The sequence below is a fragment of the Pan paniscus genome, chromosome 21 (assembly GCF_029289425.2).
Source record: "Pan paniscus chromosome 21, NHGRI_mPanPan1-v2.0_pri, whole genome shotgun sequence".
Lineage (NCBI taxonomy): Eukaryota > Metazoa > Chordata > Mammalia > Primates > Hominidae > Pan > Pan paniscus.
In genome coordinates, this window is record NC_073270.2 from 54,402,854 (window position 1) to 54,416,129 (window position 13,276).

Below are 13,276 nucleotides of genomic sequence, written 5' to 3' on the forward strand. Positions count from 1 at the left end.
CTCTGGCCATGGGTATGTCGCTCCTTGCAGCCCAAAGCATTCCTAATTGCCACAGGGGCAAGCTGGGCTCCAGCCAGCACGGCAGGTGCATCTCCCCCACCCACCTGCACACGCCCCAGGCAAAGCTGGAAGGCCCCAGGGCTGAATCCTCGGCCAGCCACACCCTCACTCTCCTAACCTATCCTCCTGTAGGCTTTGCATCAGACAGCAATGAGCTTATCTTATTCAAGCCACTGTGACTGGTTGCAGAAAACTGAGACACCTGCTTTTTTCTTGTACCTCCCCACAATGTCCAGCAGAGGGCAGTGGTGGAACACACCAGGAGCACAGCCCCGGGACTCTGCACTCACTCCCAGCTACTGCAGCCACTGCAGACAGTGGGTCCTGGACTCAGTTTCTCCACGTGAGCAATGAGAGAAGAGGAGTCAGCGATCATTCCAGAATCTCCTGGGCTGGGCTGCCTCAAGGAGGGTGAAGAGAGACACCCCGCTCTGCCACCTGCACACGGTCCCTGCCAGCTCCCCCGAGGGCCTCACCTCAGCCAGCGAGCCCCTCTGGACGGACTTCACCACCACAGCCTTGTTCTTCTCCTCGATGTCGAAGCCATAGTCCTCCTCCTGGGGCAGGATCTGGGGGCCCAGGGCAGAAGGAACCCGGTCAGGGAGCGAGGTGGGCCTACGGCCAGCCCCACCGCGGCCCCCACAGGACCATGACCTCGTCCCAGGTCTAGTAGGGAAGTGGCCAGATCCAGGTGGGCGAGACAGAGCAAAACGCAAACAGCACCTGGCAGAGGCAGTGCTCACTCTGTGCCTGCCACTGGCTTAACGAATCACACGGATCCAAAGGTGTCCAGCCACCAAGAATGTGGAGTCAGGGAGTTTAGGGAGGAGCGGTCCCACCCCAGGGCAGGATGGCAGGCATGCTAGAAACAGGTCTGGGGGTTCCCCAGTGCGGGGGATACAGGGAAAGGCACTCATTCAGTCAACAGACATTGATTGAGATGCTGCCCATCACACGGGCCAGGCAGTTCTCATGGGTGCTGGAGACACCATCTAGAACAAGACAAACAAGCCCAGCCCTGCTTAGTGCAGGAGGCCAACTATAAACGAATAAACAAAAGAAATACAGGATGTGATGCAGGGAGTGTACGTAGTTGGAATTAAAGCACTTAATGGGATAGGGCACGGCAAGGGGGCAGAGAAGGTGCTATCGGAGCTGAGGCCTGAACGAAATGAAAAACAAAACTTCATAAAGAGTGGAGGAACATGCTCCAGGCAGCAGGCACAGCACGTACAAAGGTCCTGAGGGAGGCCCCAAGGCACTGGAGGATAAGAAAAGAGATCAGGAGGTCAGGCGCAATGGCTCACGCTTGTAATCCCAGCACTTTGGGAGGCCGAGACGGGTTGATCGCTTGATCCCAGGAGTTCAAGACCAGCCTGGGCAACATAGCAAAACCCTGTCTTTATAAAAAATACAAAAATTAGCTGGGTGTGGTGGCGCAGGTCTGTTGTCCTAGCCACTGGGGAGGCAGAGGAGAGGAGAGAGGAGAGAGGGGAGGGGAGAAAGGGGAAGGGAGGGGAGAGAGGGGAATGGAGGGGAGGGGAGGGAAGAAAGAAAGGGGAGGAGAGAAAGAAAAGGAAGAAAGGAAGGAAGGAAGGACGGGCACGAGAGAGAGAGAAAGAAGAAAAGAAAACAAGAAAAGAGAAAAGAAAGAAGAGAGAGGAAGGAAGGAGGAAGGGAGGGAAAGAGGAAAGAGGGAAGGGGAGGGGAGGGGAGTGAGAGGTTTAATTTTATCCTAAGTGTGACGGGAAGCATTAGGGGACTTTACAGTGACAGGAATGAAATCAGAGGGAACAGCAGTCCCTGCAGTACTATGGGAGAGAAGTTAATGGAGCCGTCTTCATATGAGTCAGGCTTCAGCTCCAACCCTGGCAGTGACCAGAAACCTAACCTCTGAGCCTCTGTCTTGACTGCCTGCTGCAGGCCACGCGTTAAGATGGGGGCTGCTGTGGGGTATGCAGGATAAGTTGCTTCAGGAGGCCAACCTCTCTATACAGTGTACGGGGAGGGGACAGGAGAGGCAAGGGAACAGAAAGGGAGACCTGCAAGCCCAATCTCTTTTGTTAGGAGGGTAGTCTCAGCCAGTGATGCAGCCTGGCTTCTTGGCAGAGTTGCCCCCTACCACCTAGAATCCACCTATTCTGGTACTCCAAGCTGAGCCCCCTTCTCTGTGCATAGCCAGAAGGTCGCCCAGCTCCCATGCCTGCAGGGGGCTCTGGCAAGGAAGGGACAGCTGCTCAGCTGTGCTCCTACCAGCAGGCGCTTGGCCAGAATGTTCTCCACCAGCTTGAAGTCGTTGCGAAGCTGTTTGTTCTTGCTGCTGGTCCCCTCCATCTCCTCGTCAGCATGAAAGCGGAAGTACTGGGACTCATCCCTGAACTCGCTCTTCTCCAGCACTGCAGATCCACAGATGTGCACTCAGTGGTCAGATTCACATGGGAAAGTTTCAGCCATGTTTGCCAACTGGCAGGCACAGGCTGGAACTAGGCCATGGACACATTTGGTTTGGCAAACACTATTCTATTAAAATGGAATCATATGCCAACACTAACATATTAGGATATTTCAAAAAGCGATCTGGCTTTCTGACTTCTCTTGAAAAGTCTGAACTTGCCTCACCTGCTATAAAAAGACATTAATATTTTACAAAGCCATAGTAACACACAGTGTGGAAATGCAGTAGAAACAGATCAATAACCAGCAGAAGGGAATAGAAGTCACATAAGAGGACTAAGTGTTTGCAGGAACTTAGTCTATGATGATGATATATGATCATAGAGTATTCTGCAGATGGTGCATGGAAAACTGACTTGCCCAGGGGGGAGAAAAATTGAATCCCTACCTCACACCATATGCAACAATAAACTAATGGATTAAAGACCTACGTATGAACAGTAAAACCAAAGCTAACAAAACTAAATATAGGATGACATCTTTGTCCTAGAGAAGAAAAGGAGTCTGTGTATAAGACCCTCATGTACTAGACTAAAATTAAGGACCTCCATTCGATAACAACTCCATAGGTAGATGGCAGATGTGAAGGTAACTATAGTGTCCAAAACCAACAGGAATAAATATCTAGAATATAAAAACCTCTAACAAATCAACTAGAAAAAGCTCAGAAGCTCACAGATAAATGGGCAAAGGATATGAACAGTCAACATAAGCAAACTCCAATGAGCAGTAATTTGTGAAAAGGCGCTCAGACCTCTCAGAGGGAAATGATGCTGAGACACTTTAGACCAAAAGTTGGCAAACTCAGTCCCCGCAGGCCAAATCTGCTCCACTACCTGACCTTATGAATAAAGTTTTATTGGCACACAGCTACAGCCATTTGTATTTGTACTTGTATTATCTGTGGCTGCTTTTGAGCCACAAGGACAAAGTTGGATACTGTGACAAGCTGTACGGCCCACAAAGCCTAAATTGTTACTAAGTGGCCCTTTACATAAAAAAAATACGCCGGCCAGAGGCGGTGGCTCCGCCTGTAATCCCAGCACTTTGAGAGGTCGAGGCAGGCAGATTACCCAAGGTGGGGAGTCCCAGACCAGCCTGAGACACCATGGAGAAACCCTGTCTCCACTAAAAATACAAAATTAGCTGGGCATGGTGGCACATGCCTGTAATCCCAGCTACTCGCAAGGCTGAGGCAGGAGAACTGCTTGAACCCGGGAGGTGGAGGTTGCAGTGAGCTGAGATCACGCCATTGCACTCCAGCATGGGCAACAAGAGCGAAACTCCATTTCAAAAAAAAAAAAAAATATATATATATATATATATATAATATAATATATAGTATGTATATAACATATATAATATATATAGTCTGTGTGTGTGTGTGTGTGTGTATATATATATATACACACACACACACACTGACCCCTTTCTAGGACAAACCAGGAAAATGAATAAAAATAACCAGTATCAACCAATTGGTGATCTGATCCCTGTAACTTACAACTTAACTGGGCACCTCCCAGTGCCAGGCACACTGGGGAGGCATGCTAAGTTCATCTGCTCCTTGGATAAGGATTTGCTGTGCCCCTTTCATAGACGGGGAGACTAAGACTCAGGCCCCTAGGTCACACAGCCAGCAGCCAGCAGGCAGCAGAAGGGCCCTCATCGAGCCTCCTTCCTCTGCTCCTCCTCTCCCCACACTGTCCAGGCAGGCCTGTTAGATGAGGCAGGGCTGAGTATAAACAGTGGACAAAGGTGGAAATCAAGGCTCGGAGAGGTAAAGGCAGCTGTCGGAGGCCAGTGGGTGCCTGAAACAAGGGAAACCAGCTGCCTTAGCCACAAGACATCCCCCTTGTCCCTGAAGACAGAGGCTTTTTCTGGATGTGGTGACTCAGTGGAAAGCAGCCGGGGGCATTTCTTTCTGTCTCCTTAGTTTTCCAGGACATTTCACCTGGAACTCTACCTGTTTGTGAGCCCCTTTCTCAGGCCACCCCTGTTACCTTTTTGAGAAAACAGACACACAAATTGCCACTTTCCCCAGAGCTGGGGAGCCAGGCCCCAGGGGGCCGCTGGCTTCGACTCCACTATAAACATTAAGTTAGAAGATTCCAGGAGTGGGAGGAAGAATTGCAATGTTGCATATTGGCCAAAATATTTGTGGAAAACAGCGTGGAATCCCTCAAGTCCACGAGCTCAGCCAAGCGAGCTACCGACCTCAATACCTTTCCCTCGAGGCTGCTGGTCCGGCTTTATAGGATAATCTCAGATCTGGGTTCAAATCCCTGCTCAGCCCCTTCCTGACTTCATGCCCTTTAGCCTCTCTGAGCCTCAGTTTCCTTGTCTACAAGAATAACAACAGGACCAACATGCTGGGGTGGCTGTGGGGATTAAATGGCAAGCCTCAGTTTCCCCATATGTGCCTAAAGCAAGAGGGCCGGACCCCTGGTCAGCCCTAAGGTGGGAATACCTTAGTGTCTGCAGGCTCAGTTCGGCCCCAGTTCGAGGCGCCTCAAAAGGTGCCACAGAGGCCCCTCCCAATCGCCCATCCTGCACCTCACCCTGTATTTTGCTGCAGCCACAACCCTGGAATTGGCCCTTTCCTATTTTAGCCTATTTTTGAGTTCATGGCAGGGAACAGAGGAGCAGGGTCACGCCCTGCAATTTCTCTCCCTGAGAGCCCTTGAGGACATCAGGATTGCCTGGGAGTCACCACCCAGCAGAATGTCCACAGCCAGCAGCCTTCCCGGAATAGCAGCTGGGGAGGACCCCTAATTACCGTCACCCACAAATGAGAGGTTGTGCCCAGCTGACTGGCGGGAGGCTCGGGGCTGTCAGAGGGCCCCGAGGCAAACAGAGCAGCTTCTGGGAATGAAGGACTTTGGTGAGATGAGGTAGACACGTGAAAATGCCCTCAGCCGTCCAGACTGGCCCTTACCTGCCCACCTCAGCTGGGGAAACTGGAAGCTAAAGAGTGAGTCCTATTCCCACAGAACTCTGGGCATGCTGAGCGCACAGGAGGGGAATGCAAGGCCTCCAATGGAAAACTGGAGAAACTGAGGCCCAGAGAGGCGTATGGGCCTATTGGGAGTCAGCTGAGTCAGGGACCTGCTGGCCACAAGGCAGGGGATAGATCCAAAGGCCTCTCAGGTCTCCAGCACGTGGCTCACTCTGCCAAGAGAACCGCAAATCCAGCAGGCCGACCAGGGCTCAACAAACTATGGCCCGGCTGGGTGTGGTGGCGCATGCCTGTAATCCTAGCTACTCAGGAGGCTGAGGCAGGAGAATCACTTGAACCTGGGAGGCGGAGGTTGTGGTGAGCCAAGATCACACCATTGCACTCCAGCCTGGGTGACAAGAGTGAGACTTTGTCTCAAAAAAGAAACTATGGCTCACCACCTGCTTTTCTAAATAAAGTTTTATTGGCACACAACCATGCCCATTTGTTTACATACTCTCTGTAGCTGCTTTTGTGCTACAAAGGCAGAGTTAGAGTTAAGCAGCTGTGACGGAGTTTGCAGATCTCTGAGTTAGAACTAAAAAAGCCAATATCAGAAAGGAGAAATAGCCAAAAGGCCTTCCTGTGGCTCAGGCTTTTCTGAAGCTGACCACTTCTAACCCCTTGCAACCACCAGGTCCCAGCCATATCCTCCTTCCCCCGGACTATCATGACCACCTCCTTGCTGGCATCCCTGTTTCCTTCCCCTGCACACACCACATGCACATGTGTGCACACACATACAAGTGTGTGTACACACACACACACACACGGGACTGTTATCTGTCCTGGTCATCACTCTGCTCCCAGAACCTGGCATGGTGCCTGGAACACCAAAGACACCACACGTGATGTCAGAATGAACAAAGAAAGGAGTGATGGGATCTGCCTAACAGGGAGAGAACAGGCCCTTAAAAAAAAGAGAATCTGGTCGGGCGCGGTGGCTCACGCCTGTAATCCCAGCACTTTGGGAAGCCAAGGCGGGCAGATCACGAGGTCAGGAGATCAAGACCATCCTGGCTAACACGGTGAAATGCCATCTCTACTAAAAAATACAAAAAATTAGCCAGGTGTGGTGGCGGGTGCCTGCGGTCCCAGCTACTCGGGAGGCTGAGGCAGGAGAATGGCGCGAACCCAGGAGGTGGAGCTTGCAGTGAGCCGAGATCCTGCGACTGCACTCCAGCCTGGGCGACAGAGCAAGACTCCGTCTGAAAAAAAAAAAAAAAAAGAGAGAATCCGAGCTGGGAGCAGAGTGATGACGGGGAGGAGCTATTTTAGCTGGGGTTGTGGGGAGGCCCTCACTGGGGAGGGGTCAACTGAGCAGAAACACTGTGTTACCTGCAGGGATGAGGCAGGCAGGGCACCCTGGCAAGGGAAACTGCAAGTGCAAAGGCTCTGAGGAATGTTCTAGAAACAGGAAAATGGCACCTTGGCGGGGGTTAAAGGTTTACCTGTCCTGCTGAAAGGACAGGAAACTCAGGGATCCCCCAGGGCCTTCAAGGGGAGAGGCTACATAGCACAGTAGTTGAGTGTGCAGCCTCTAAACCCACACGACCTGAATTCTAATCCCAGCTCCAGACGGCCTGAATTCCAATCCCGACTCCAGACGGCCTGAATTCTAATCCCGACTCCAGACGGCCTGAATTCTAATCCTGCCCCAGACGGCCTGAATTCTAATCCCGGCTCCCGAGGGCCTGAATTCTAATCCCGGCTCCAGACGGCCTGAATTCTAATCCCGCCCCAGATGGCCTGAATTCTAATCCCGGCTCCAGACGGCCTGAATTCTAATCCCGGCTCCCGACGGCCTGAATTCTAATCCTGCCCCAGACGGCCTGAATTGTAATCCTGGCTCCAGATGGCCTGAATTGTAATCCCGGCTCCAGATGGCCTGAATTGTAATCCCGGCTCCAGACGGCCTGAATTATAATCCCAACTCCAGACGGCCTGAATTCTAATCCCGGCTCCAGATGGCCTGCGTTCTAATCCCGACTTCTACTTGCCATGTAACCTTGAGAAAGTTTCTTAACTATCTGAGCTTCTATACCCTCATCTATAAAATGGGGCTGATGTTAATACCCACATCAAAGGGCTGCTGTATTAAACTCATAAATATATGTGAAGTGTCCAGAAAGAGCCCAGGCACACAGAACACTAACTTTTGTTGTAATTTAAACCGGTGTCCATGGAGCCACTTCGTCCTCCTTCTTGCCATCTTCCTGCCTCAGGAACATCTCAGAACTCACCCCCCAATACCTGCCTCTCTCCCAGTGGAAAGAAAAGTCACTTATCTGAGGGAGGAGGCCGGGGAAAGAGGCAGACATCCCAGGAAGGACTTCATGCCTCTCACATTCACAACCCACCTGCCCACTGTCCCACAGGGCACAGCTCCTCCTTCCCCACGGAGGCCTTTGGGCCAGGCCTGCCTCATCTGGCCTCGCTGCCTACCCTGGAAGGCCACATCCCCCCCAGGAAGAAGGGCACAGGAAACTCATGGGTTGGACTTCAAATCTAGCCCATGTCCTTCCAGCCATTTTGGTCCCCAGTGGACACCAGAAGCCATTTCTCGATCGGTTCAGAACAGGAAGGGGAGGGAGGTGGGATTCGTGAGCCACCCCAAACCCCCGGGGGTCTAGAGAGCCACAGACCTGGCTTCAGTCCTCCCATACTCCCCCAAACCATCAGCTCCAGGGAGCAAGGTCCCAGGGGCTGGGCTGCAGGTGGGGGTGGTTACCGTGGTGCATGAAGCCATTGTTGCACAGACCCACGCCAAGCGCCACTGCCTCCTCCCGAGTCTGGCAGTCTCCCTGGAATGGAACAAGAAGGGGAGGGTGTTAGGTGGCAGCATCCGAGAGGCCATGCATGGCCAGCGAGAAGCCCACAACCACCCAAGAAGGTAGGCTCCACGAGGGCCAGGGGTTGTCTGTTTTGTTTACTGCAGTAACCCCAAAACGGGTTTGTGATTATTATTTTTTATTATTATTATTATTTTTTTGAGACAGAGTCTCACTCTATCGCCCAGGCTGGAGTGCAGTGGCACGATCTCAGCTCACTGCAAGCTCCACCTCCTGGGTTCAAGCCATTCTCCTGCCTCAGCCTCCCAAGTAGCTGGGACTACAGGCGCCTGCCACCACACCCGGCTAATTTTTTGTATTTTTAGTAGAGACAGGGTTTCACTGTGTTAGCCAGGATGGTCTCAATCTCCTGACCTCGTGATCTGTCCGTCTTGGTCTCCCAAAGTGCTGGAATTACAGGCGTGAGCCACCACGCCTGGCCCCATTTGTGATTATTATTAATAAACTCCAAACAAGACTATTTTATTGTACTGTGATCAATACCGCAAAGAAAAAATGGAGATTTTAAGGGGCAGACAATGTTGGTTGCCTAGCAACACCTTTCCCATTCCTCCCTGGTCAAGAAGCTCTCATCCATCTCCAGCCTCCCTTGCAGCTACAGGTGGCCAATGAGCTATAAGCAGAAATCACTGGTGGGATGCTCTGGCAAAACCCCTTGTCCCTGGCCCTTTCTTTCTCTTCCTCCTGCCTGGAACAAAGATGTGATGGCTGGAACTCTTGCAGTCACTTTAGACTACAAGGTGCCCTCATGGCTGGAAATGCACTAAGGAAGGCAGAGCAGAAAGACACAGAGAGTGTGGTCCCCAAAGATATCAGGAGACACTCTAGCAGCTCTGAACCACCCACCTCTGGACTTCTCTCATGCTACAGAAACACAAACCCTAATTTGGCTCAGCTTCCATAATTGTGTCTCTAATACTAGAAATCAAGTTCAATTGCTAACTGACCAAGCACCAGCTACTAAGATGACTGGGGAAGCCTACCAGGGGCTTCTGAAAAACACCTTCCCCCCCAGGTAAAAGGGAAAAGCAGCACCACTCCTCCCTGCCTGGGATAAAGTCATGTGAGGAAGTGATGCTCAGGATGGTGGGGTGAAGAATGGAAGATTCTTCTGTCTGCTACTGAGCCCACAAACCAGCCCTGGAACCACCTAGCTCCATGCTTCTTGATAGGTGGCATCTCTGTAAGCCACTGTTCAGTTGGGTTTGTTATCCTGGCAAATGAAAATATTCCAAACTGATACAATTTGAACCAAGGCAATGTGACTCATCTCAGGACTTCCCCAAGGAAGTGACATCCAACCCGAAACGTGAAGAATGAGGCACGGCCCGTGTGCTGGACCCTGCAGGTTTGGCCTTTGGGGCCAACTCTCCCAGGTGGGATGTCATCTTGGTGGGGCAGTTGATCAAGGTTTGCAGCCCTCCTAGGCCAGGCTGAGGCCAAACGGATGCTCCCTGCCCCAAGAACATGACACTTGAGTGGAGGACCCCAAGGACAAGGAAAAGCAGCGCTGATTGTCCCCCACAGCGGTGTGCTGGACAGAGCCTCCAAGTGCTAGCTTCTCAGCATTTCCCGGTGCCAGTTCTTCCTAAGGCCTCCTAGGCCTGCCCTGACTTTCTGAGTGCCCCACCTCCCTTCAATGAGTCATCCTTTTTTATTCCCCCTTCAATTAGCCAGGGCCTGTTTCTGTTGCTTGCAACCCAAATACACTCAATACGTCCAGGCCAAGTGTGTGACACGTGTGTGTGTGTGTGCACGTGCACGTGCATGTGCAGGTGGGAGGGACTGTCAAGCAGAGGAAACAGCAGGGGCAAAGGTCTGGAGATGGGCAGAAGCTTGGAGCGCAGAGGAACCAGAAGGCAGCACGGCCGGCCAGAGGAGGACAAGCTAAGTCAGGCCCGTGGGGGCCAGGAGCCGGCACTGCTGTGTCCCCACTCAATCCTAAGTGCTGGGAACGGGGCTGACCTAGAGTCCCTGCTCAATAGCTGTCTGCTGATTTAATAAAGGAGTGGTCAGCAGGGGCCAGATTGTGTAGGAGCTTGCAGCCAGGTCAATGAGCTTGAACTCCAAAGAGACAGCCACAGGCACCACCTCGTCTCACTGAAACACCTCCCAGAATGAGGAGCCCTGAGAGGCCCCGCCTTTCCCCTCCCATCCACAGCCAGAGGGGATTTTCCAACCAGAGGAGACAGGGGTGCTATTCAGAGGCAGCAGGACTCAGCCCTGGGCAGAAGGCCTGGGGCAGAGCCTCTGGCCTTGACATTTCACCACACTGCCTGCCCTGGCTGACTCCATAAAGACACATTTCTCCCACAGGACCCCAAGCCAGTAGCTGGAGGGCCTGCGGGTTGGGAACCCTGCCAGGGGAGGTGGCTATGAGAGGCCACATCCAGAGCAGCCACCCACACGCCGTGAGGGGCCGGCGGTGGGGAGGCCAGCAGGGCCCAATGGCGGCAGGCCCTAGCTCTGCAGATGGGAGGCCCGGCAGGCAGCTGGAGCCACCTGGCCTTCTGAGGCGCTCACAGTCCCAGCCTCCCCACAGGGTCTTGGAGCTCCTAAAGCTAGGCCAGCAGGGACTCTCAGGTCAACAGTGATACAGAAGGCCCCGATGTGCCACCTGAACAGGAAGCCCTGCCACCTCCCTGCAGCCCTCTGGGAAGGATGCAATTTCTCCTCTCCCAGAGGAAGCCGCTGCACACGAGACCCCTGCAACCTCCCCTACCATGCTTCCCTGCCTTGACCCCAACACCCGCCTGCCCACCCCCAGGTGCCCTCTGCACACCTCAAGGCCTTTGCACTCGTCCTTTCCTGCACACCTGGAATGCCCTGCCCCGGCTTTGCAGGTCTCAGGGCCGTACCACCTCCTCAGAGAGTCCCATCCTTAACTACCTGAAAGTAGCCCCCCAAACATTCCTCCACCCGTCCTCTCAATAAACGCTCACCAGTCACACACACTCAGTACCCTGCAAGGCATCTGGGAAATTAACTCACCCACGTATACATTTTGCTTAAGGTCTGTTGCCCACCGGATGTAAGCTCCATGCGGGCAGGGACACTGCCTGCCATGTTCACCTCATCATCCCACATCAAAATTCAAAGTCTCCTACTTGGTGGGGCACAAAAAGTGGAAGGAAGGGAAGAAAAGGGATGTGATGGGAGAGGGGAGGAGGGACAGAAAGAAGGGAGAAGAGAGGACCTAGTTTGGAAACTGATTCTGAACTCACCTCCCTGTCTCGGTCTCTGTCTATAGTGGTGGGGAGAGTGTCTCCATCCCACCAAGTTCTCGTGAGGATTGAATGAGACACTCTGTGCAAGACCCTCGGCCCAAAGCCTGGCACACAGGCAGCATTTGATAAATGTCAGCTGTTCCTGATTAGTTATTTTTTCACTGGAGAGAACCACTGAGGAATGAAGATGGAGGAGGCAAAGTGGGGTGGAGAGACGGAGTAATGGGGGAAAGAGGTGTGAGTTACATAGGACCCCAGACAGCCCCTTTACCCATGAATTCCGAGACCCCATAAAGATGCCCGAGGATGCCTCTCACCGACCCACCATGTACAAGGAGCTGCAGGATTTCACTCAGACTGTATGGTTGACCTGGAGACAATCACTCTTATTAACCCCACTTGACAGAGGAGGAAACAGAGGCACAGACAGACTTGGCAGTTGCTCAAGCTTACACAGTAACAATGGAGACTGCTCAGAGCTGGACACCCCCCGCCACCATGCCATGGAGAGGGGAAGTGAGGCTGAGAGGGGAGGTTAGTTGCCTAGGGTTGCAGCCAAGTTTCCTGTTCCCATTTCTCCTGCGTCTCTTCTCCCAGTAGTACCTCAAGCTGCCAGCCTGACCTCCGCCTCTCCTACCCCGACCCCTCTCTGCCCCTGCCCCTGCTGAGAACCCTGCTACCATCAGTACCTGCCATCTGCCTGGTCGTGGGAGCCCACATGGCGGGCATTCCAGGTGCATTTCTGCAGAGCCAGCATGGGAGCATGCAGATCTGTGCCCGCCCCACACCTGGCTCCTTGGCCTGGCCTCTGCTCTCTCCCGCTCAGCCTGCTGACCCCCTGCCCTACATGTGACAGTCGCAGCCTGGGGCATCCTGGAGCCCAAGTGACACAGACCCAGAAATCACCCAGTGGAGAGATGAAGAGAGCAAACTCCAGAGCTGGCTTCCCCCGATTCAAAGCCCCGCTCTGCCCTGGCCACGTCCTTGGGCAATCCCTTAGCCTCTCTGAGCTTCCTTTCCTCATCCATATTTTTATTTCATTCTCAGATTTGCCCTTGATTCTCCTAGGCCTCTGACACCCCTGAGAGGCGGTCTCTGCTCAGACTCAATCAGCGATCATTAATACCAAGCGTTATGATTGTTATTGACTATGAAGGCATCAGGACAACCCCTGCCACACACAAACACATAGAGGATCCTGGTGGCTGTGTGCCCTGCGGCAAGTTACATAACCCAAGCCTCAGTTTCTTCATCAGTAAAATGGAAACAACTGCATTTGTCTCAAGTTGTTCTGAGGATTAAATAAGATAATGCACCAAGCCGTTCCGGAGCTGATAGAGAGTGCAAGTTGTCTCTCCAAGGGCCAATGCCCACCTCATCCTCAGAGTTTAAAGAACTCTGATTGTCTGAATAGTGCCTAGCAAGCCCCCTCCCGAAGTCACAAGAAATGAATCCCGAGGAATTCTAAGCCACTATCAGCAATCCCTGTTCTCTTCCCCAGGGGCTGGTTTAGGGGTGTATGTCAGACCCCTCCAGCCAATGAGACCTAAGGAAAAGACCATGCAGGGGAAGGGAGGACTGTAGGAAGTTTCCTCCCCTAATACACAGAAAGAAAAAATGTTCTCCAACAGGACAGCCTTTGGCCATAGTTCTGTGCAGATGTGATGTCTGGAGCCATGGCTGCC

The 13,276-nt window shown here is 52.8% G+C and overlaps 1 protein-coding gene across 3 annotated transcripts in view; it reads right to left on the minus strand.

The window, feature by feature from the left end:
• Positions 1-13,276, minus strand: part of PREX1 (phosphatidylinositol-3,4,5-trisphosphate dependent Rac exchange factor 1) — a 204,038-nt gene that overhangs the window by 33,429 nt on the left and 157,333 nt on the right. For all 3 annotated transcript variants that reach the window (XM_034947457.4, XM_034947458.3, XM_055104985.2), the window contains exons 15-17: positions 8,244-8,316; positions 2,314-2,456; positions 537-629 (exon numbers count right to left, since the gene is read on the minus strand). In XM_034947457.4, the coding sequence (XP_034803348.1) occupies positions 537-629; positions 2,314-2,456; positions 8,244-8,316 (309 nt within the window). The remainder of the gene's footprint in view (positions 1-536; positions 630-2,313; positions 2,457-8,243; positions 8,317-13,276) is intronic.